The sequence below is a fragment of the Convolutriloba macropyga genome, chromosome 8 (genome assembly GCF_964194025.1).
Source record: "Convolutriloba macropyga chromosome 8, txConMacr16.3, whole genome shotgun sequence".
In the NCBI taxonomy this organism is placed as follows: Eukaryota; Metazoa; Xenacoelomorpha; order Acoela; family Convolutidae; genus Convolutriloba; species Convolutriloba macropyga.
The window spans coordinates 53,544,429-53,570,782 of record NC_134475.1 but is presented as its reverse complement, the minus strand read 5'-3'; the positions used below and the strand labels follow the sequence as shown (position 1 = coordinate 53,570,782).

At 36.9% G+C, this 26,354-nt stretch overlaps 2 protein-coding genes across 3 annotated transcripts in view; both read left to right on the top strand.

The window, feature by feature from the left end:
• Positions 1–25,169, top strand: part of LOC142344304 (dynein beta chain, ciliary-like) — a 50,088-nt gene extending 24,919 nt beyond the window's left edge. The window contains exons 18-20 of the mRNA XM_075395891.1: positions 17,413–17,602; positions 24,515–24,721; positions 24,912–25,169. Coding sequence (XP_075252006.1) covers positions 17,413–17,602; positions 24,515–24,721; positions 24,912–25,169 — 655 coding nt within the window. The remainder of the gene's footprint in view (positions 1–17,412; positions 17,603–24,514; positions 24,722–24,911) is intronic.
• The window catches only part of LOC142344830 (dynein beta chain, ciliary-like), a 270,411-nt gene that overhangs the window by 168,556 nt on the left and 75,501 nt on the right, over positions 1–26,354 (top strand). The window lies entirely within an intron of this gene.

Below are 26,354 nucleotides of genomic sequence, written 5' to 3'. Positions count from 1 at the left end.
TTATGGGTACCTTGTATGCTCATATAATACTGATTTATTTCCTTCCTAGTCAGTCTACAACTCGCGTTTAGATGCAGCCCAGCTTAGCTTAATAGTTAAAATTGATCCACAGATTTTGCTTGTGCACAGCATCATCGTTTCATGCAGATAATAGTCAAGCATGGCCTCTTTTATCCGCTTTTGAGGGTTTTTCGATGGTTATTCTTGCGATTACTATCTTTTACTCCTCTCAAATGAAGTTTAGGGAAATTATTTTAGCTGCCACTTCTTGGATGTTTTCTTCTAGACTTTTTTCGCGCTCTTAAGCGATTTGGTTTTTTTTTATGGGAAACGAAATAACTTCCAAAACCCAAAGGCAATAACTCTCTGTGTCTCTAATTTTCTAGGAGCTTGGGTAGGCGCTGAGTGTACGATTAAATGAAGCTGGCGAGGAAGAACTGTGTTTGTTGTTACAAAAAAAATTTCTTCAAGATGTTCGATGGAAAGGCAACTACATAATCGAATTGTAAAAGGAATTGTATTCAAGGATTCTCTTGAATTGGTGACTCAAATTTCTCGTGGCACCAAAGTTTTAGTTAGCGGAGGTCACATAACTTTCATGAGTCGTGGTTTAACAAAATACAACGAATAAAACTTTTGAAAGAAGGTTTTTAGCAGTGAAACCTTTGATTTATTACGTTACTTGGATTTGTGAAATGTAAACGTGCAGATCCGTTTTGGGATCCAGCGTCACAAACTTGGTCAAGCAAAAATCTAGCGTTGCCTTTCGCTTGAGCAAGAAAGTTCAACGTCAAATTTGGCTAAGCTAAATTACAGCGTGAAGAACTCGACTCGTGCCAGTGTCCAATTATTCAGTAAAGTGAGTATAAAATGTGTTCACAATTTATTTGGGAGTTAAGCATGGATTTTCATTCAACTTTTCGGTCTAAAAAGAAGTCTGAAAATAGTCTTTTTAAAAGTCGACCCTAGCGAAGAAATCGTCGGTTTTTAAGCATAAGATATCGTCGGTATCGTCGTTTTTAGTCAAAAGCTACGGTAGCCCATCTGATTTCTACATCGGTATCGTTGTTTGGGTTTGGTTATCAACATAAGAGAGATATCTGTCGTTGTTTTTCAAACGTAAGAGAGATTCGGTAGCGTCGTTTATTACTGATAAGAGATTTCTAGGATTTCTTACCATAAATTATAAGTTAAACTGCACGGTCTGTAGAAAGGATTCCCTGGTCCAATAGACCAAACAAAAATGGTTGATAGGTTTGGTTTCAACCGTAACCATCCGTCAAGAACTTTGCTCGTTCACTGCAAGACAGCATGTTAAAACTCAATGATTGAGAATTATTCAAAAAAATTTACATCAATCATTGTTCAACAAGTTTGTTACATTTTTAAATTCAAACCAACCGAGCAACTTGTATTCCTTCAACCAGTTTTGTCAAAGAGATAAAGAATAGTTTTAAATAAATATGCATACTCTTTCCGAATTTTTCTCTATGGAGTACGTGTGATAGTCCAGCAAAAAGGGACGCAATCAAAACGTTTGACTTCATTATAAACAGAAAACTCAAGTTTTGTAAGGAAAAAACCGACAATTTCTTAGTCTAAATCCGAACATGCCGACAATATGTTACATTTAAATGCCGAACACATCGGTTCTCTCTCGTGCGTCCAAAACCGACTGTAACTATTCTCTCTTGCGTCCAAAAATGACGATACCGAATCTCTCTTGCATCCAAAAATGCGACGATACCGAAGATACCGAGGCTCTCTCTCTCTCTCTCTCTCTCTCTCTCTTACGTTTAAGACCAAACATACCGACGTTAACTCACGTCGTTTATATTTGGTATTCTGGACTACGGGAGGCCAGTAATAGTAGCTAAGCAGATCAGAGGGAGGGTAAAAGGATGTACCTATGTATTAACATTAGGTATAGCTTCTTTTCATCAAATTTCCAAAGATGTACCTAAAAAGAGAGAATGAGAACAATAGAACTGTCATCTTATCGTAATTACCCAGGGAAAATTATCTTAATTAACCCAGGGAAATGCATCCAGTTTTCCGCTCTAATGCACTTCAGCTAATCTTATCTACTTAATAAATTATATCTGCGGAACTTTTACTTTTAATCTTTTTACATTTTATTCATTCGCGCATAGCTATCACAACTATAACTTTCTTTCATTCATTTACATAAGGAGAATACTATTTTATCATTTTTCATTGTAATTCACTAGAAATTACACGATTTTGCACTGATATACGTAAATTTTGAGACAATTCTACCATTTTTTTGCCAAAAAAACAATTCCTGGCAAAAACACCCAATTCGTCCCAAAAAATCCCAATTCTGGCTAAAAAAAACACACAATTCTTGGCAAAAAAACCCATTCTTCCCAAAAAATACCCAATTCTGGCCAAAAAATACCCAATTCTTGCCAAAAAATACCCAATTTTTGCCAACAATACCCAATTCTTGGCAAAAATACCCAATTCGTCCCAAAAAACACCCAATTCTGGCTAAAAAAATACCCAGTTCTTGGCAAAAAATACCCAATTCTTCCCAAAAAATACCCAATTCCTCCCAAAAACACCCAACTCTGGCCAAAAAATACCCAATTCTTGGCTAAAAAATACCCAATTCTGGCCCAAAATTACCCAATTCTTGACAAAAAATACCCAATTCTTCCCTAAAAATGCCCAATTCTTGCCAAAAAACCCAATTCTTATCAGAAAATACCCAAATGTTACCAAAACTACCCAATTCGTGGTCAGTAATTAAACAGTTAGAGCTCAAAATACCCAGTGTTATCAACATATTTGAAAAATTACCCAAAATTCAAAGAAATTAACTTCAATTTCTCCCAAATTGTTCTAATTTCTGCCTATTATTCTCATAATTTCGTAATTTCAGAACCTTACAAGTTTCAAAATCTTTATTGTAATAACGAAATCTCTCACGTGATCTGTTGTCTGGAGGTAAATGACCTCTGATTTGTGAATACCCAATAACAAATCTACTGTATCATCTATTAATAATCATGAAATTCTCGCGTGATTAGAAAATTAGTCACTGAATTGACAAAAATACGTCATATTAGCGTCACAGTTACGTTATATTATCCTCAAAATTACTCATAACATCACAATTTTATCATACTATTGTCACAATTACATCAAATTACGTCATAAGGTCGTCATAATTAGGTTATAGTGTCGTCATTATAACGTCATAATATCGTCTTAATTACGTCAAATCCGATTACGAAGTTCTTTATCATTTTTATTCAATATTCATTTGTTTGATTTTCAACTTTCAGTGCAGTTGAGTAAAATATTCCTCACAAATTCTAGCAATCAGATTTATTCCATCGAAACTTTTAATTCTACATTCCTTTTAACTTTATACTCTGTTTCTATCCCACTTCTTATATTAGTTTACTGTTAATCTACATTTCAGATATAATGCCAATAACTTCTAGTCCAACGGAACAGTGTTCTTCATGCAATAAACTTATATTGAGATCTAATATGAGCAGACATCAAAAGCTTCCCGCAAAATTTGCTCACGTTGCACCCAGTCATTTCCTGACAAAGATAAATTGCAGAAAAACCTTGGTTTTGTACATGCACCGTCTCTAGTTCTCAAGAAAATGTTTTCTTGTAGCTGCTGCAATTTATCGTTCTCCACATATTATCAACTTTTTCATCCTAAACGAAACAATCACCGGCATTCTGCTCCAGTGGCTTACGATGACGTTGACTTATCTATATACGGAGACTCTCCCGCTCTTCATAGTGAGCTCGAAACCGTCAGGCACTTTTTACAATACTCGGTGCTTGAATTGTCTGGAAACAAAGTGCATAACTTCAAGTTAGTCGAACTCAGCCACGAAATAGTTATCAACAAATTGGATTTTGTTTACCACGATTTACCCAGTTCAGCTAAAATCAATATTTAATTTGGTTTCGTGCTGCAGAGCGTGCATAACTCTGAAGAATTTCAATACTATTACGCAGCAGATAACAACCCCGTATTCTTGAATCCCATTGTTCTTTCAGATGACTCAGATCTCAGTTTTATCAGATCGAAATTGTGAAGTGAAGATTTTCTACCCAATCCTACTAATTAGCGTCCAGATACGAAATGAAAGTTTGTTACAAATTTTATTTTCTTTGTTTTTCTTCTCAGTGGTGTTCCTCTAGGCTGTATCACTCAAAATATTCCATCTATTTTGCTCAAGAACTGTCGAGTCAAGTGTTTTGTTTCGGATTGTGAGAAAAAACCCTATCAAGGCTACCTCTGTATGTTCCGTGCTTTGGCTTACGACTTGTACAGTAGTGATGAGTTACAACATAAAACAATGGAATTGATGCAGATGTTTCTCTCAGCGACAAGGAGAGATGACGAAACCTTTCCCGGAATACATGAAGACAATATTCCTGTTCTTGAGGCTCTAGTTGACCGAAACATTCAAGTTTATAAAGTATTTTTTGACGAACAATCTGAAATGTTTGCTGAACTTACTCGTCGAGCCATCCTAAAGCGAGCACAGACAACTTCGTTGCTGAGATATGAAAATCATATCTGTTGGACAGCGGACATCAACAAGTTCCTCAAAAAATTCCGCTGCTACATATGCGATCATTTTTCGATAGATCAAACAATTTGTTGGTCCATCTGAGGAATTGTTCCAAAAATAAACAACATAGGTATCCCTCAGGAGCTTATCAGCTGTCAGAGACTGTTTTCGATCGAATGGAAGACGTTGAAATTATGGTTCCAGCAGAACTGAGATTATTTTCTCACTTAACTGTTTTCGATTTTGAGTCAATAACAGTTACTGACATGACTCTCAACAACGCCGAATTGACTTCTTGGATTGGGAAACATGTTCCCATTAGTGTGTCGAAATCTTCTAACCGTGTTGAAGAGACCATTTTTCTTTGCAACTCAGATCAGACCAGTTAATTCGAGATTTTGTGTCCAATCTTGAGCTGATATCAAAGAAAAGTGCAATCCTTATACAAGAAAAATTGCAAAACTTCATTTCTCGACTTGAAGAAAAGTATTGGCTCGCTGGAGACAAAGTTCCCGTGAGAGAGAATGAAGGACTCGTCAATGGTGAAGCAGAAACTGGCGAGGAGGATGAAGAGGATTCCAATTCTACTAGAGACCGAAGAGAGCTCAAAATCCTATCGAGTTTGAGACAAGATTTGGAGGATTACTAGAGTACAATCCCCGTGTTTGGTTTCAACAGCTCGCGATACGACTTAAACTTCATTAAAGAATACCTTTTGCTACATTTACTCACAGAGAGAAATGTTGTTCCCAAGGTGATTCGTACGGGGAACAAATATAATGGAATGAACTTTCTTGGCTTGAAATTTCTCGACATTTTGAACTTCCTGGGAGGAGCGACAACTCTGGATAATTTTCTGAAAGCCTACGGAGCCAGTGAGGAGAAGGGTTTTTTCCCTTATGAGTGCTTTGACAGTGCTGAAAAGTTGAATGAGACACAACGGTTACGATAAGTTCATAGATTGCAAAAATGAGGAAATGAAGAAAAGGAAGCTTTAAAGAAGCTGAAATTAAAAACAGTTCCCAAAAATGCAGAGGAAAACTATCGGGAGCTTCAAAACATTTGGGAAAAGGAGAACATGAACACATTTTGTGATTTTTTCAATTGGTATAACAACAAAGACGTCGTGCCAGCTCTTGATGCGATGACAAAGATGATTCAATTCTACCACTCAAAACAATTTGATATGTTGAAACTGGGCTATACGCTTCCCAACTTGGCAAACAGAATTCTCCATTCATCAACAGATGCTGCCTTTTTTCCATTCTGCGAGCAAGACAAGGAATATGATAACTATATCAGAAATCGGCTTACGGGAGGACCCTCGATTATCTTCACCCAATATGCAAAAGTAGGCAAAACCAAGATTAGAGGGTCCGAAATTGTGTGCAAGTCTATTGTGGGCATTGATGCGAGTCAACTCTACCCATTCTCAATGACCAAGGAGATGTCAACGGGACTCTACACAAAATGGGAGTTCAATGACGACACTGCAAAGTTTAACCCAAAAAGGGAATTGGAGGAGTTTGTTTGAGCAGCAGGTAATGGAATACTTGCAGAGCACTTGTCCAAAATGTTTAATACAGTCAGTGTTCAGTCACAAAAAACAGAAAAAAAATTGGAATCTATTTCGTCGATGGCTTCTGCTCTCATTGCAACACAGTGTTTGAGGCAATGGGATGCTACTATCACTTTTGTCCCTGTCAAGAAGAAAAACCGCTGTTAATTGAAGATATAGAGAACGGATTAAAGACACGAGAAGGAGATAGTGATCGAAGAGAATATCTGCAGGGATTAGGATACACGGTTGTTGAAATTTGGGATTGTCAGTGGAAACAGGGGGAGGAGAGAAAACATAAATGGAGTAAAAGAGTTCGTCAACATTAAATATCCATTTCTGCAACCCCTTCCCAAAAATGCTCTTATTGAAAAAAATAAAACGAGGAGATTTGTTTGGAGTGGGTGATTGCAGCCTCGAAGTCTCCGAGCACTTGTACCCTTACTTTGGAGACTTTCCTGCTATTTTTAAGAATTTGACGTTGGACGAGACGACATTGGGGACCATATGAAAGAATTTGCTGAGCGACAACGAAAAATGCTCATTTCTAGTTTCAAGCTTGACAGAGGACCAATTATTACTCCGCTTTTGTTATTTTATCTGGAAAAGGGAGTGATTCTAAGAGACGTTTTTTGGTTCCTACATTGCACTCCCCGCCGCTGCTTCCAGTTCTTTGTGCAAAACGTTGTCGACGCACACCGCGAAGGAGATGGAAACAAAGAGTCAGCTGTCATTGCTGAAACCATGAAGTTGATTGGAAATAGTTCATATGGTTATCAGATAATGTATCGTAGCCGGCATACGAACACAAAATATGTTAAAGGTTCTCAAGTGGATAAATTGATTAACAACAGATTTTTCAAGACCCTAAATGAGTTGCCAGAAGAGATTTACGAAGTGGAGTTAAACAAGACACGTATCAAACATTTAGAACCAATAGTTGTTGGTTTTTTTATTCTGCAATACGCTAAGCTTACGATGTTACAACTCAAGTACAATTTTTTCTCCAGATTTTGCGACAAAAACAAGTACGAACTCATTGAAATGGATATCGACAATCTATACAAGGCGCTTAGTGACGAAAAACACGACAAAATCATTCGACCAGAAATGCAATCGTTGTGGTACTGGATGAGACAGAGCGAATGCAGTGATAATTGCGCAGCAAACTCGAGTAGCGACTTTTTCCCACAAGAATGTTGCAACAAGCATGCAAATTTTGACAAGAGCACCCCAGGCTTGTTCAAAGAAGAATTTAGATGCTCAGAAATGATTGCTTTGTGCTCAAAAACTTATCGCTGCTACGATGAACAATCAGATACAGTGAAACTATCCAGTAAGGGGCTCAACAAAAACAACATCAAGGAACCCTTAGCCAAATACAGAAAAGTACTGTTTGATGAGGAGCGGGTATATTCAACAAACCGAGGATTTGGCGTAGTCGACAATAAGAAAGTATGCACATATGAACTCAAAAATTGGGACTGTCATACTTTTATCCCAAGCGTAAAGTCTGTGAAGACGGAATTCACGCTACTCCTTTAGATATATAACCCATTTTCTTTACATTTTTAGCCTTCTTTCTTTTTATATCTTTTTTAATTCACTGTTTAACTCACAAAATGTCTTTTGAAAAAAAATCATTGTATAAAATAACTGAATTAGATATAGATAAACATACAAATAATTAAGTACAATTTTTACAAAACCTTAATACAAAGTTTTGAAAACCATTTGCATCATTTTACAGATTAGTGTTTAAAAATTTGAAGATTTTGGTTATCAGAACTTACAAAACATCAGCAAAAAAATTTAGTATATGAAAATTATTTAAATATTTAGACGAGACTTTAGAAAATAACACATGTGCAAATTAAATAGCATACAAACCACACAACTCTGAATCTTGGAGTTTCTCCTGTACTAATGAACCATAGTTTGCTTTTGTCTTGATGCCATATTTTTCTAAAACCTCTCCCATCGATTCACCGTAGAACAACTTTCCATTTTTATTGGCTAGCAAAATCCAGTGGGAGCCTGGTTGAGTTGATGGATCAGTGTTGATTATAAAAAACGTGTTTTTACGTAAGTTTCTTGGTCGAAGGTCAGCAGGGTAAGAACCGAGATATTTAAACTTTAGGTGTGGGAACCTGTTGACAACATGTAAGAGTTGTTGGTTATCCATTTTTGGTGACTGAACCCTCTTTGTCTATTGCAATGGAAATTATACGTTCAACACTAACAAACAATTCTACAGTATAGGTCAAATTGTTGGCAAAGTAGAGCTCTAAACGAATTCCTGCTCCAACTACATCAGGAAAATGCATTTCGACATTGGCCTCCTGTGTTGAAGTAAGATGGAAAAATAATTGAAAATGATTTTCAAAATCCTTGTATTGAAAGTTAGGACCGTCATCGTCAAATTTGTGTGCTTTCGTCGTTTCAGCATATGCCCGCACGTGATTTTCTGTTTTCAAGTTTACTATAGTTTGATTCCCACGCACAATTTTAACTCGTCGAAGTCCAAACTTACGAAAATGGAAAGGATTCGTGTTGTATGTTCCACTGAACTCATTATTCAGATTCATAGCAATATCAATCATTCGGATTGGCTTGTTTGAAAAAAATTTTTCTTGTATAAACTGATTGTGTCCAGGGGGAATAATAAATGTTTTTGGAAGTTCTTCATCATAGTAAAACATGGCAGTTTCTCGCAACAGTCTGCTTTTGAAACTTCTCATCCAGTTATCTGAGATTGATACCTGTCTAGTAAAAAGGCAAGCTTCCAAAATTAAAGCCTCAGAGTTCAGGCCACCAGTATCGCTCATATAGAACGGTGGAGATGACCGGATCAATTTCAATCTGAGCTTGACATTTGGGAGAAGTAAAGTTTCACAAGCAAATAGACCTATTGCCAACGGTCCATTAAATGTAAATTCATCTTTATCTTTTTGAAAAACCACATCTGTAAATGGTTTTTTTGTAAAGTCGTTGGGCTCAATCTCGTATCAATATCCTTGGAATTGAGATAGGCTTTCCTTGGTTCCTTTTGTCCCTGAAAATTCAGCAGAGACAAAAGCTTGATGAGCATAAAGAGAATTGGCACTGTGAACTGCACTTGTTCATTGTTTAGATAGACTTCGCAATTAGAGAAAAGAGAATGAAGAGCATTGTTTAACAATAATGTCTCTTCGGCACTATCCAAAGGTGCTCGATCTCCTTTAATAACTCTTCCTCTGATAAATAATCGAGTAGATCGCAAGTCATTGAAAATGTTACGATCAGTCTCCAATTGAAAATCGATTGATGACTCGTTTAAGGAATTTTATAAAAATATTTGTTGTTCATTGGACCAGAGAATGGGATCTAAAATTGGAACTTCCCCAAAAAAGTCGAGCATAGAGTGAGACAAGGTGTTCATTTGCATTTTAGCCGACTGTTTATTATAATGATAACTGAGGAAATGATCAAGATTTTTTCTGGAACAAAAAAGTAAGTTGAACTTGTCCAATAGTGAAGAAGGGAACTAGGTGTCCAGCAGCGCTTCTTAATTCTACATGGATACTGTGGAATTTCGATTTGATTACTTTATGGAATCTCAAGTGTTCGAAACTGCGATAACTCAGAACCTGAGATCTCCTAAAAATCTCATCAATGTGGAACTCTCGATGTTTGAAAGGGAAGGAGCGTAGAAGAGGACATTTCACATCACCGACTGAATTGTGTTCAACTATATCCAAGTAGAGTAAAACTGTATGTGTTCCAGTAATATCAAAGGGGAGATCTGCCGTTGCCAAGGACTTGATTTTGTATGATCCTTTAGAATAAGGCATAACGGGTTTGTCAGCTTCAACGCTCAAGTTAACATTCAAACTTTGCTGAATGATACAATTTGAGATTCTCTAATGCAGAAAGTTAGTCTTCGACTTATTTTGTCGATGTTGATAGAATATTGAGGATCTAAGTTTTTGGGATGTCGTTCTTTTTTGAGTGTATCTGTAAGACTTTTCGCAAATTCGTCCATAGAGTTAAAAACTTCTGATGGAATGGCAAAGACATGCTTCAATTTCTCATTATTATGAAACGTCGTTAATCGTCCTTCAATGTTATAACATACACCGGGATATGATACTTCGACTAAAGCTACTTCCCATGATCCATCCAGTTCAATTTTGTTGGGAAGAAAATTCGTGAACGAAGCCATTGTATTTTGAGGGTAAACTTGAGAGGAAGAGTTGGATACCAATTCTAGATAAAACTAATTCATGATGTTTGACTGTTCTGTGTGACGTTTGTTTGGAAAAATGATTAGTGAAGGTTCTTCAGAAAGTCTTTGCGAATTTTTTGTCGAGTAAATTTTTCTCTAAAGTTTTTCCTCTTTTTTGTACCACCAACAACTTGTTTTTGTATTGTTGATTTTGCAGTCTTCTTTACTGCTTTTTTAATCGAAGTCTGTCCTGATAAAACACCTCCAATTTCGGGAACGGCTGACTAGATTAAATCTCGTTCAATTTTTTTGCTGCAGCTAAAACTTATTTCTTGAGAATGGGAAGAGTTGTTCTAGCAACTGTTCTAGCCAAGGGTCCAAAGCCACGCCCCCTCTGACGAGGAACTCCTTTAAAATAAGGTAGATTGTAACCGTCCATTTTCTAGCGCGACTAATTGAAAAATGATTATGCAATTTTTGACAATTCTTGTACGTAAAAGATTCCATCAATGTTTTCACCTTTCTGATCAACAACAAAAAATGTCGGCAAAGGCGCTGAGGTGTTTATTTTTCGAACTAGGAAAATTTCATGTGTATAGTGAGACCTATATCCTTTTTAAAATTTGCTCTCTTCTAATGCCAACCTAACTTTATCTCCTACTTGAAACTTGGGCTTTGTATTTTTTCGTAGCTTCATTCGCTTGTACATGACAATCAAAAAGTCAGCATTCACTACATTTTTGGGCGCCAACCCAATATTCCGATTGATTCTTGAGTTAATAATGTCTACAAACATTTGGAGTTCTTTGATGTAGGATAATGTGTCGTTTTCGTCCAGGTAGCGGTAAATTAAGTTTTTCAGGCTTCGTGAAGCTCTCTTGCCAAAAGCTACATTTGTTTCACTATAAGTGTGATAATATTTGACTCACACATCCTCGCAGAAATTGGCCATATCTCCGAAAAACTCTTTTCCTTGGCCTAACCATAATTTTCTTTGGAAAATTGAGCTCGTTCTTTTTCGAACACATTTTGATAAAAGCTGCTTTCATAGCCTCTGCTTCTTTGCTTCGTAATGGTTCTACTGGCAGGTATCAAGAAAAAACATCTACAGTAACGAGTAAAAAGTCGGGGAAATTTTCGTCTGATCCCTTTCTACTTCGTATAAGAGTCTTTTGACTGTAAAAATTCTGTAACTTTCTCGCGACTGATTCCACTTGCTTTTTTTAGGTTGTTGATAGAACCGAAAGCTGTTGGTCCCTTCCCTTTGTACAATTTCTGCAATTTGATTCTATCTGAAACTGTAATTGAACCAGTCTGAGCCATACTGTGTCCTCAAAATGTTGTTTTTAACCAGATGTGGTCTCAGATTTAGAACATTAAGAATTGGGAAATAGTTTGGATCAACTGGAGCGTTCTTCAATTTAATTGAATGAAGGAATGTTTTTATGTCAACTCCTGTGTCAACGTTGTCGACAATAATTGTACTCGAAAGTGAAATTTTCAACCGTTTAATTTCGTATATCTCTTTCAAAGTTTTCAATGTCTCAGGACTGTTTTTTGTAGTGGAATTCCAGATCTGTCTTAAGTTCTTTAGGAGGACGATCGGTTTTTTCGGAACTGACTTCTTTCGCTTTTTTGATAAATGGCAAGACTGTTTCTTCTTTTTTATAGATCTCGCCGTAGGGTTCCGATAGTTTCTTTTTTCTGGTCTCCCACAGTTCTTTTGGAACAAGAACAAACTTTTTGACTTCACTCATTGAAGAAAGTTGGAAATTTGTTCATACAAGGTTGATATATGTAACCTAATATTGTTATCCAGCTTTTGAACCCAATATAAGTCTTCTGGAACTAAGGGTTGTTGATTTTGATGTGAGCTTTCTTAGTTGTTTTTGGAAGCGAGAAATCTGATTTCCTTTACTCCTGTGAGGTTTCCTTCAATCAAGTTTACAATACACTCACAGAGAAATCTGATGAACTCTTTAGGACAACGTAGAAGGAAAGCTGGTTGACATTTCTTGTTGAGATTCCGAAAGAACTTCAGAGTATAATAATTCTGTGCGTTTATCATTAATATCACCGATACGAGCACGACTGTTCGGTACGAAGAATTCTGAAGGAAATGAAGTTACATTTGTACAATATCTCAACAAATCAGGTGTAGATGGTCTCAAATCTATCATCAGATGACCATATGGTTCTTGTGTAGCCTCATCCTACCACTGTTTTAATTGTTTTCCCACACCCAGTTGTCTTCCCAATAATTCAATTTGCTGCACATCTCTGGGTGATTTGAACAAAACAAAATGAGTAGTCTGAAGCTCAGCATCACGTCCAATTTTGTTTTTGTGGAAGAAATTATGTTTGATATATACACTTAAATTTCGATGCCTACCGGCTGTCGCAATTGCGTTGAATTTTTCTGACTTTGGAAGAATATCTAATTAGTCATCGAATATGAGTAAATATTTTGTGCCGTCAGCGGGTAAGTTCTCAATTGATTCAAAGCCAACACCTTGAATGAATTCTATATCTGCAATTGATTGCATCATTGTATTGTAAATAGTCTGAAAGTGCTTATAAAAGTATAAAATTTGATCAAACGACGGTTGAAAAGTTTTCATTTGTAGCATATCATTAATGAAAACAATTTTCCCATATCCGGAAGGACCAACAAGATACATCAGAATGCGTTCCTTTGTTGATATGATCTTATTCATTTTATTTCCGGGATTAGGAAGTATATAACCTACAGCACTTGAAAGAATAGCAATCTAAACTGTTCGTTCGTCACAAGTTCTGGCAAAACTAAGGCTGATAATTGAAAGAAAAGAATTATTATTACAACTAAGCACTGGAATATTGACAAAAAACTGTTCGAGAGCAAGTGCGTCCACAAATTTTCCAAGGAGGTTGTTCGTGATTGTTATTATCGAAAATAAAGCCGCGTGATTATTATGATCTGTTATAAGAGTGCAACTGAATTTTGTTCGTGCTTAGGAAATAATGATTCACACTTTAATTAAACGGAATCGTTGTGACAATTTCAGAAAACAACAATGTGCTATACCTGTTATATATCCCAAGAAACAAAAGTTTAATTTTGAATTAAGGAATCGAAACATGTAACAGTACCCGGGACCAATATTTAGCCTTGTTTTCAGGTATCCCATTGCATCATGAAATGTGGCATGTAAACGAAAAATTTTTGACCAATTCAAAAGTTTCTCTAACTTTGAATCGCCAACTCCTATTAGTCCTCCAAAGGGAACCTATCTGTTGATTTTATCTAGATCTACATTTTTGTCAAAACTTTGACAGACAGCCAAAAAATAATTTTTCCTTTTTGTATTCCCAACAAAAATTTGACTGATTTCTTTTTCGAACTCAAAAATTTTTCTCAATCTTCATATCAAGCAACTGTTCTGAAAGAATTTTTTTCGAAAAGTGAGTAAATACAAACATCACATACAATATAAAAAATTACAAAAACTTTTATGCACTGTGCGATTTGGTCTGGTTTTTGACTTTGTTCAGCACTGAAATAATTTTATTGCTCATTCGATGCAGCTTCTGCAACTCCCCATTTCTGACAGGAAGGAAGCATTTCCTTCTAAAACTGTCCTTTTCAGTCCCTCGGGTGAAGAGCTTGATGATGAAATAACACCGGTTTGGATCATCTTGGTAAATTGTTCTGGTCACACATACTTTTCGTCTGGCAGTCACCTCCCAGAACAAATCGAATTTTGCTTTTTCCTCCACATCAGTTGGTTGGAACAAAGTTTCATCAATCATCAACTTTGCAGTAACTTCCTTGGATTCAAATTGTAGTGCTTCTTTTAACAACTCAGGTAATTTTTGAATGAAAATCTTTAATTCCCAGACCGACAGCATCAGAAATTGATGTAGAAGAAATTCACTTTCGACATTTTTGCGAAAGACTTTCAAATGGGTCCAATTCGAGCTCGTGTTGATAGTCTCCTCTGGGATGCTGATTCGAAATTTCCGGCTGCTGTATTCTTGGAAAGTCCAAAGGTTGTTGTTTCCTTGGCAATCCTCATTTGGTTTGGATTCAGTGTCCTCAACTTTCATGTTGGTATCGTTAAACAACGAATATACGCTGTCATTATGGTAATCGAATTGGGAAGAGGGAATAACTGGTTTTCCCTTATGGTTTTGTTTGCGGAAAGGGAAGGCGTAGGGTTTTTTGCTGTCAGCTGAGACTGAACTTTGATACATCTGTGGCGTGAGAACGCGAAGTAAGTAAAAGATGAGTTTTTAAAGCAGAAATAAAAAATGTGTAAAAAAGGTAACTAAATATTGAAAACGAAAAGCAACAATTGATTGAATTATCTTCAAGAAACAGCTTCATAAATCGAACCAATGAAATTTTAGTAAGAACGAGAATTATTGCGACTTCGTAAGCAATGAGATGATGTAAAAGAAGTCGTAACCAATGAGATTTGAGTGTTCATCCTGACGTAATATTTATGTCATTTCTATTTTTAGTAACATCACGTGACGTGACAAATGATGTCAGGTGAGGGAGCACTCAGCAAAGATCACAGGCAACTGTTAAGACTTATATTGGAGAGCACCTGTAGTTCGAGAAAGGAACATTTTGATGAAGTGATTGGTTCTGATCATTGTCATTTTCTTGGATAGGAGGAAGAATAAGGTGTTGGAAATTGGGTAGATCGAAGATTTCTGATTTCGTATCAGCGGGCTTCGAGAACATGTTTTGTACCCACCATACACCGTAGTGGTTTATGTCACGAGAGTACGGGAGAAAATACATTTGCTGTCTTTCAATGGATGAAATCCTTGCTCTTTTCGAATTCTCTTAATGGCATGAAAATAAGTGGGGAGAGAGAGTACTGAATTGTTCACATTTTCTTCTGCTAAGTGGAGGTTATGATGTCTAGCAGCATCTAAAGTTCTCCACAAATCTTTAGGAAGTGTAAAGCTAGTAGTCTGTGCTTTTATTGTTACTCTTGTGCAATCCACCTCAAAGGATAATTCGATGTTGTTATCGGTTACTGTTGTTTTAAATTTCGATTCCTCTTTGTTGGGAACGCAATCTAAATCAGAATGAAATGTCGAAAGAAAAGATGTTGAAGAAAGTAAAGGAAATATTGGAGTATTTTGCTTTTTTTTTAGAGCACTGATGTTCAACTGAGAAAAAACACAAAATGAACAGAGTTTCTCGGTCCTAACTCATTTCAAGATAGATTATACAAATGATATGATTGGTTAAAAGAATTAAGAATTTCGTTTTTTTGAAATAGTAAAAAAAACTTTTGAAAAAATTCATTGTAGTAAAACAACATTTTTTTTCAGAAAAATTAAAATAAAAATTTTACATAAAACTTCAAACAAAATAAAACATGAAAAAACAGAAAATTAAAAACATCAAAATTTGCGTTTTTAGTTGAAGACATTATTTAAAAAACGACATTTTTATGAAAAAATTTATTTTAGTAAAACGATATTTTTCTTCAAAAGAATTAAAAGTTTTACATAAAAATTTCAGAAACTGAAAAATGGAAAAACAGAAAACATCAAAATATGCATTTTTTGTTAAAAACCATATGTAAAAACACGACTCTTTGAAAGAAACTTATTTTAGTAAAACAATATTTTTTTCAATAACTAATTAAAAATTTTACATAAAAAAACTTTAAAAACTGAAAAATGGAAAAATAGAAAATTGAAAAACATCAAAATCTGCATTTTTTTGTAAAAAACCTTATGTAAAAAACGACATTTTTGAAAGAACCTTATTTTTAGTAAAACAAATTTTGTTACAGAAAATAAAATTAAAAATTTTACATGAAAAAATCAAAACTGAAAAATGGAAAAATAGAAAAACAAAAACATCGAACTTTGCATTTTTGTTAAAAACCTTATGTAAAAAGAGATATTTTTGAAAGAAATTTATTTTTAGTAAAACAAAATTTTTTTCAGAAAATAAAATTAAAAAATTTACATAAAAAAATCAAAACTGAAAAATGGAAAATTAGAAAAACAAAAACATCGAACTTTGCCTTTTTTTTTAAAATCTTATGTAAAAAACGACATTTTTGAAAGAAATTTATTTTAGTAAAACAATATTTTTTTCAAAAATTAACTGAAATTTTTACAATAAAAAACTTTAAAAACTGAAAAATGGAAAAATAGAAAATTAAAAAACATCAAAATCTGCATTTTTTATTATAAACCTTATGTAAAAAACGACATTTTTGAAAGAAACTTATTTTTAGTAAAACAACATTTTTTCAGAAAATAAAATAAAAAATTTTTTTACATAAAAAAATCAAAACTGAAAAATGGAAAAATAGAAAAACAAAAACATCGAACTTTGCATTTTTGTTAATTTAGTAAAACAATATTTTTTTCAAAAAAAATAAAATTAAAAATTTTACATCTAAAAAATGAAAACTGAAAAATGGAAAAATAGAAAAACAAAATAAAAACATCAAGATCTGCATTTTTCATCAAAAACCTTATGTAAAAAACGACAATTTTCAATAAAAAATATTCTAAGTAAATTAACATCTTTATCAAAAAATTTGAAGAACAATTTGAAATTAACACAAAAATTCGAAAAAAATGAAAACTGTTTTTTTTCGAAAACTAACAAATGAAAAGAAAAGAAAATATCAAATTATGCGTTTTTATCCAAAAAGCTTGTGCACCTGCTGGATGTGTCCGATAAAAAATTTTTTCCTTGAAAAAAAAGGTTAAGTAGATAAGATTAGCTGAAGTGCATTAGAGCGGAAAACTGGATGCATTTCCCTGGGGTAATTAAGATAATTACCCCTGGGTAATTACAATAAGATGACAGGTCTATTGTTCTCACTCTCTCTTTTTTAGGTACATCTTTGGAAATTGGATGAAAAGAGGCTATACCTAATGTTAATACATAGGTACATCCTTTTACCACCCTCTGATCTGCTTAGCTACTACTACTGAGGCCTAAACCTTGTAGAGTCCTAGCGATTCAGTCAATTCTATAATTTTGCAGATGTATCAATAAAACACCCCTCCTGTCATATTGTTGCATGTTTCAGAGATGCAAACAATGGCCTTGTGAAGCCCATAGAGGACTACTCCGCACTAGTGGCTTGTATGGCCCACTTGGGCAGAATCAAGGAGAGACAGGCCACCACAGACCAGATGTTCGAACCCATTAAGAACACGATTGAACTCCTCAAGGGGTACCACGTGGAAGTCAATGACGATGTATACCTGCAGTTGCAGGTGAGTGTAACAAACCAACTGTAGTATTTAAATTATAAATACTTATTAAAAAAATTATTTTAAAGTCATTTCATAGGTTATTTGCTTCGAGCATGGTCATCTCAATGTACTACCATTTCTTGGTCGAATATGGACTTCGTAACAGGTTAACTGTTGAGTCCTCCCAAATAGCAAAAGACCCTGATTGAGGTTGCTACGGTTACATTACAAAACATTACACTGCTGATATGGCAATCTTTTCAGCTTAATCTGGGCTACAATGCTGGATAGATATGACGATTGGCGACAAAATGCGACATATAAAAAAATGTTTAAAGATTTTGTTAGAATATCGATCAAACTATAGTCTTAAACTTAGTGAGAATTAGAAAGAAAGTTTGACTTACCAGATTAGAAAGACAAGCAATATGACTTCGATCAAAGAAATTATATAAATGAATCGTCAAGAAATGGTGCTGAGAATCAATATTCGGTTCAAATTGGTGAATCTAGATAACTATTATTAGAGTTAGATTAATTGATGTAAAATCTTCCCAGCATGTATTAAATGACGATGATATCTCCGGAAGTGTGAATGAATTCTTAGAAAAGTGCAAATGCATTCCATTTATGTTTCCCTTTGCGACTGATTTGCAGGAGCAAACCATATTGGGTAACCCTTGCGACCCCCACTATAAATCACGGTGCTAAGATTAGTTTTGTATCTTGACTTTTTCACACTGATAATGGGTATATATACAACTGATTTTTGAGTCCTTTTTCATCCCCAAATTCAAATCATCATCTTGATCTTTTAATCAGATCTCTCCTGTAAATCTCTAAATTCTACTGTAAAATATCATTTTTGTTATTCTCTCATTTTTTGAGAAATTAATTCTTTTACTTAGTTAAAAACGCTTTTATTCCGCTTGCGAAAGTCCATAACCCAACAGGTTATGGGCCCAGCAATTTTCGAAGTCATGAAATTAATTTCCAAAACAAAACTAATTTGTTGTTGACAGTCATAATCGTTTTCTGCTTAGTACCTTTTTTTCACAACTGTTTTGCCTGCTCAAACTTCAATGGATCAACAGACAGTGAAGCTGCTGACCTACACAGGAAAGGCACAGGACTTTCCAATCTGGAGCACAAGATTTGTGGCGATGATGCAGACGAAGGGACTCTACAAATCACTACTGGGACAGAGGAGCAACCCAATGAGCCTGCGCCACTGGCCAATGGGGCAACCAATGATGAGAAGAAGAACCACAAGGTGCTGAAGGATGCATATGAGAAGGAAGTTGCAGACATCAAGGAGAAACGGAACAATGTGTGGTGCCATCTGGCACTGACTCTAGATGCAACAACCCTCATGCTGATGAGACATGACTGTGTGGGAGATGATGGCATTGGAGATGAAGCAAAGGCTTGGAAGCTTTTGCAAGAGAGATTTCAGAGTGTGGAGACACCGACAGTGGTGACTTTAGTGGCACAGCTTGCTCGACTGCAGCTCGAGGATTCTGAGGATTTGGACAGCTTCTTCATCAGAGGACAGGAGTTGCTCACAAGGCTACAAGAAGCAAGGGAAGTAGTCTCAGAGACCCCCTTCAACGCCTTGGTCCTCAATGGTCTGCCAATGAGGTATGAAAGTTTTGTTATACAGGAAAGCTTCAACCCGGCAACGAACTTCACAGAGTTGAGGAAAAGGCTGCAGAACTTCCATGAGAGCACGGTGCAGAGACACAAGGGACAAAGTGGTTCAGTGGCACTGGCAGTGAAGCGTGACTTCAAGAAGGGACCCAAGAAAGGAAACTGCTTTGTGTGTGGGATCCCTGGACACTTTGCCAAGGACTGCAGGAAGAAGGAGACAGCACAATGCAGCAAGTGTGGTGAGAAAGGTCACCTAGACAGGGCATGCAGGAGACAAAGAAAAGGAGGCAAACAAGAGTCAGTGGCAATGGGTCCAACATTGGCTACACCAGACGAGGAATGCTGGGCAGCTCTTACCCAGTGGAAGACAGCAGGCATGCTAGTGGACAGTGGTTGTACAGATCACATAGTGACGAACATCGATGCGTTCCTGGACTTTGTGCCCATTCAATCAGTGGTCAGAAATCCCAACGGAGAGGCTTCCAGAGTGGTGGGCAGAGGCTGTGTGAGGATCAGCATACCCTCAAACAAAGGGGAATTCCAATGCGAACTCAAAAATGTTCTGTGTGTGCCGGACTATTCTTCAAACCTCCTATCAGTCTCAAGATGCACGGAGTGGGGACATAGCTTCACTTTCGAGAGGGGAAATAGCTGCATGAAACTCCAGAAGGGAACTCGGGTAAAACTAACACAACAAAATAATTTGTTTTACTTACCCTGCAGCGTTCTAGAATTCAAGATGAGTTCCAACAGCGTGAAATTTGACAGTGCAAGGAAGTGGCACAGACAATTGGGTCATTTGAATCAAGCGGATGTGGTCAGGAATGCACCAGAGACAGTGGGGGAACTCGATGATGTATGCAGTGTGTGTGCATTGGCCAAGATCACAAAGACTCCAGTACCAAGAGTGGCAGAGACCCAAGCAAAAGAGAAGCTGGAGAGGGTGTTCACAGACGTGATGGGACCTTTCAGAGTAGAGTCACTGTCAGGGTTCCGGTTCTGCATAGTGTTTGCAGACCAGTACACGAAGTTTGTGTTTGTGGACTTGCTTAAGGCAAAGAGTGAAGCACTGGCCAGCCTGAAGAAATTTGTTCTCAGTGTGGGGACGCCCAAGAAGCTGAGGCAAGACAATGCGAAGGAGTTTCTCTCAGAGCAGTTCAAGGCGTACTGCTTAGATGCAGGCATTCTACAGGAGAAGACCATACCAGAGACGCCATAACAGAATGGGTTAGCTGAGAGGTGCAACAGGACACTGCTGGAGATGGCGAGATGTTTGCTCATTGACTCAGGACTTCACAAGATGATGTGGGGAGCAGCAATTCTTCACGCAGCAAGGATCAGAAACTTGGTTGTGAGACGAGGAGAAGAAAAATGCCCAGCAGAGCTGATGAGAGGTATAAAACCTAAGCTTCCATTAGTAAATTATCTATTTTTGGTTGCACAGTCTTCATGAGGAAGAGGGACAGAGACGTCAGCAAACTTGAACCCAAGGCACTGGAAGGAAAGTTTGTGGGTTACACTGAAGGAGAAAACGGATACCTGGTGTACATACCCAACACACGCAAGGTAATGGCAGTTCGAGATGTGATCATCAAGGAGTCTGAAGTGGGCTCAATCCCTGACAACAAAGAAACGGCTGACCTACTAGATGATGGGTCGGAACTGGGAATCTGGCACCCAGATGATGGTCATCGAGAAGATGACAACAGAGAACGAAAGGACACATCTACTGCAATAAAGGAGGAGTGGCATGACGCAGGGAGCGTGAATACTCAAGAAACAACACTGAGACAAGAGGCCTCGGATGTTGAAGAAACAGCACTAGATGAAGGATCTACTGCAACAAGAGGGAGTTACAGAGACTCAGAGTCACTGGAAGAAAGTGACACAGAAGACTTCTCACAGTTAGAGACAGTTGGCTTCAATGAATATGCACTGGAACACGCGGACAGAGCAGAGCCCAGACGAGGGACACGAGCAAGGAATGTTCCGAAGTTTTTTGGAGAAGTCAGGACCCATTTTGCTATGACTGAGGGCGACTATGTGGAACCCAAAACAATCTACGAAGCCAAGCAAGGTGACGATTGGGACCAGTGGCACCGGGCAATGAAGGACGAGGTCAAGGCACTCCAAGACAACGAGACTTGGAACCTAGTGAGACCACCCACAGACAGGGACGTCATACCGGGCAAATGGGTCTACAAAGTGAAATTGGGACCCAGTGGTCAAGTGGACAAATACAAAGCGCGCTATGCGGCGAAAGGCTTCAAACAAGTGGAAGGACTGGACTACTTTGAGACTTTTGTGCCTACCTGCAAGCCAGAGACATTCAGGATTCTACTTCAGCTATCAGCGAAGCAGGGCCATGTGATGCACCAATTTGATGTCAAGACTGCTTTCCTGCACTCACCAATCGAGGAAGAAGTGTATCTGGAACAACCACAGGAGTTTGTAAAACGCGGATCAGATGGGGAGAAGTTAGTATGTCGACTAAATAAATCAATTTATGGTTTGAAACAGGCTGCTAACAACTGGTACAAAGAGCTGGCAAACTTCCAACTGAGACAGGGGTTCACCAGAAGTAGGAACGATCACTGCTTGTTCGCAATATCAGAGGCAGAGGATCACACCTTCATCTTGGTCTGGGTTGACGACATCGTAGTAGCATCAAGAAGTATGACAGTGATCTCCGATGTCAAGAGGGCACTAGAGGCAACCTTTCACATGGAAGACAGAGGAAGACTACACTGGTTTCTGGGTCTAAGAATCAGACGAGAGGAGGGCAGAGTCACAGTCGACCAAGAACGCTACATAGAAACAATGCTTGAGCGGTTTCAAATGGATCAATGCAAACCCGCAAGAACTCCAGCTGATTTCAATTTGAAACTTCAGACAGCACAGAACGGAGAGGAAGAAGTGGACCAGAGGATCTACAGAAGCTTGGTTGGATCACTTCTGTATCTGGCCAAACAGACGAGGCCAGACATCATGTTAACAGTCAACATTCTGTCCAGACACATGAATGCACCTACCAATCAACACTGGATGTGCGGAAAACGACTTCTGCGATATCTTCAAGGTTCAAAAGGTTTAAAACCTACTTACACAAAAGAGGCTAGTTATGATTTAGTGGGGGAAAGTGATGCGGACTGGTCTGGAGACGTGAACGACAGAAAATCAACAACGGGCTATTACTTCAAGCTCAACGGACGTGGCGCAGCACTCAGCTGGGGTGTCAAGAAGCAGGCCACAGTTGCTCTTTCTTCATCAGAAGCAGAATATCAGGGCATGGCAGCAGCAGTTTAGGAATCACTCTACCTGAAACAACTTCTAGAGGATTTTGGCATCCAACAGAAACGTCCAATAGCAATTGGAGAGGACAACCAAAATTGTATCAGACTTTGCCAAAACCCAGTCATGCACAAGAGGAGCAAGCACATCGAGACAAAGTTTCACTTCATTCGTGACAAGACGGAGGATGGGACTATTTCAATTCATTACGTCCCTACAGACAAAATGGCAGCGGACATCTTTACAAAGTCCTTACGCGTTTCGAAAGTGGAAACATTCAGAGCAGTTTTGATGGGAACAGACTCTACGCAATCAGCTCAAGTCTGAGTGGGGGTGTTAGAATATCGATCAAACTATAGTCTTAAACTTAGTGAGAATTAGAAAGAAAGTTTGACTTACCAGATTAGAAAGACAAGCAATATGACTTCGATCAAAGAAATTATATAAATGAATCGTCAAGAAATGGTGCTGAGAATCAATATTCGGTTCAAATTGGTGAATCTAGATAACTATTATTAGAGTTAGATTAATTGATGTAAAATTTTCCCAGCATGTATTAAATGACGATGATATCTCCGGAAGTGTGAATGAATTCTTAGAAAAGTGCAAATGCATTCCATTTATGTTTCCCTTTGCGACTGATTTGCAGGAGCAAACCATATTGGGTAACCCTTGCGACTCCCACTATAAATCACGGTGCTAAGATTAGTTTTGTATCTTGACTTTTTCACACTGATAATGGGTATATATACAGCTGATTTTTGAGTCCTTTTTCATCCCCAAATTCAAATCATCATCTTGATCTTTTAATCAGATCTCTCCTGTAAATCTCTAAATTCTACTGTAAAATATCATTTTGTTATTCTCTCATTTTTTGAGAAATTAATTCTTTTACTTAGTTAAAAACGCTTTTATTCCGCTTGCAAAAGTCCATAACCCAACAGATTTTATTAAATAAGCTGATTAATGACATCAAAATGTGCTGAGATCGCATTTTGACACAGGCTGCTGAACTTAATTGTTCAAAAACTATTTCTTGTGACAAAAATTTTATGGTGTTTTCTACGCCAATGATAACTATGGCACGGTAGTCAGTTCGGTGAAGTTCAATTATTATTGTTAACTTTCTTCTGAAAATAGAGCTCGCTTGTGTGGTCTTCATTTTGTCTTCCTGGGGTGCTAGATGGCTTCCGATTTGTGACAAACGAAGAGAAACCGTCCAGGATAAAATGGCGACCCTGAAAATTAGACTCCTATCAAATTGAGTAGCTCTTGCTGCATAATCAGTTATGTGTAACTAGTTTGGACAAAATTAGTGTCTATGTTCTATCATATATCTCATTCTTTTTAACTTTGATTATCAAAAACGAATCAGATAGGATTCGCATATTTTATAATTGTAAGGGACTCAATTAGTAAGTTTTGTTGAAAGTTATTCCATATCATCTTCACGTAAGATTACTCCAAAACACACCGCTACGAATTCATCAACAATGAGCATTAAAACAGTATCAGCTATTTTGCTTTTTTGTAAAAGTTGATCAGATAATTGTCGCCCTTTAATCAATTTCATCATTGATTTAGCCGCGCAACTTATGGAGCTCAAAACTTTATGGAAAAATTAGAACGAAGGTCGTCTGTGTCTGGTTAGAAACTTTATCAAATTCTAACCGGTCAGAGTTATCGACCTATCAAAATTTAATATAATAACTTTTTTTCATTCGGCTGCACGCCCATTCGACTAGAATTTCCAGCTGCTTTATCTTGGTATAAATTTGGTCGCAAAATTCTCGATTCTGATTGGTTGAAAATGTTACGTAACAATTACTCTTAAGTTTGTTATAACCTCATTTCATTAAATTTTATCCTTTATTGAATTTAACAACTTTATTGAATAAAGGCTACTCAATCGTCTGAAATTATGAGCTTTAGTTTTTTCTATATTTTGGTACTTCCATTTGATGTGACGTCACCAAGCACGCTATTGCGCAGGAACTTCCGGAACAGTGGGAGAACACGAAGAAAGTAGCAGTGGCAGTGAAACAGAATGTTGCCCCAATGCAGGCAGACGAAGTAGCCAGAATCAGGAAGAGGTGTTCCCAGTTCGAGACAGAACAGCTGGAATTCAAAGACAGGGTATTCAAGACACAGGCACCCTTCAAGTACAACTCACCCGAGCCATACTCACAACTTGATCAGGTTTCATTGCGTCATTGTGTCAATAATTTCAAACTGTTTTTGTCCCACATCAACCCCCCCCCCCCCCCCCATATGAGTCTATCCTTACACGTTGATCTGTATGTACTAAAAATGTTGTTCTTTGTTTTTTATAGCTTCAGCTTACGTTATGATATTCAATCTATTTCATATTGACTAAAGTTGTTTTTAGCAAAACGAGAACATAACGAATCTGGAGGAGACACTGAGTGAGATAGTGAAGTCAGCTGACCTGTTTGAGGTTGCAGTGCCTGAGTTTAAACACCTGAAGCAGTGCAGGAAGGAGGTCAAGATGCTCAAAACACTCTGGGACCTCACCTTCCTCATCACCTCCACATTCCAGTCATGGATGACATCCAAATGGACAGGTACACAGTCAAGCACATATAAAATCATAGCCAGAAGAACTCAGGAACAACTCACTTTTTAAATAAATAGTATCTACTCGAATTGCGATTCAAAGCAGAGAAAGTAACCATCTCAAGTCCAAAAACAGAAGAAGAATCAGCCAAAAAGCAAATTGAAATAAACATTTTAGAAATTAGATTACATTTTTCATATAGTAAACATATACAACCAAAAAACTCAGAAGCAAAATGGATAAGCCATAAGAATCTCACGAACAGTTCGAAAAAAGATGTAAGAAATTGAGAAAAATTGTATAAAATATTTTTAATTTTTCGTTAAACTTATAGAAAAAATGCTTCCGTTCCGAAACATTTTTTTATCCAACTCGTAAAATAAACTGCCTACGAGCTTTAGGATTCAATTCAGCTGCCAAAAACAAAAAACATTACAGTGAGCCAAAATAGCCTAAAAACGTGCAGAATGGCTGCAAAAACTTCAAATTAAAGTAAAATTCCCTTTAATTACAAATTAGCCTAAAAAACAATACATCTTGAATATTTTTACTTCAGTCTATAACAACTTAGACAAAGTATAAAACTTAAGACAAAAAACAACCTGAAAATACGCACCAAAACAAAAAAATTGGTCGCCTAGCAAACAATTTTGCACACCTATATTGAGGCTCTAATTCAGACAAAGGTGTGTGCAAAATAACCGTTCTCTTTTTTCTCCGCTCTTCGATTTGAATGACCGCAGCAACATTTTTCGTGTTTTCACTTCCTGATCTTCCGTTTTTTGCTCACCTATCGGAGTTTTGGAAACGAGTTGCTCGTTGAATCTTCTCTGTCGAGAAAATTAGCTTTTGAATTAACCACCTATAAAAAGGAGCAGTAAAACAAAAAAAAACCGTAAAAAAATAATTTTATTGCAAAATCCAGCTGAAGTAAAAATTTAGAGAAGTTCTATTAATTTATTTGAATGATTAAAAACAAATTCAACATCAATCTCTTTTTTTTTCTATGCAATGGAAGACGTCAAAATGGCCACGCAAAATAGGTGACCTATATCAGGATAACACACTTTTCTATTAATAGAGAAATATTGGAAAACTTCAAAAAAAAATCTCCAAAAATTAACAGTTTTCAGTCATTTTTCTTTAAAAAAATGGTTTATAACTGTGGTAACCGACATGGGCGGCTAAGTGGTCAATCTAGCCGTTGTTTTTTGAGAGTTAAGACGAGATCGCGGATAAGACATTATTCTCACT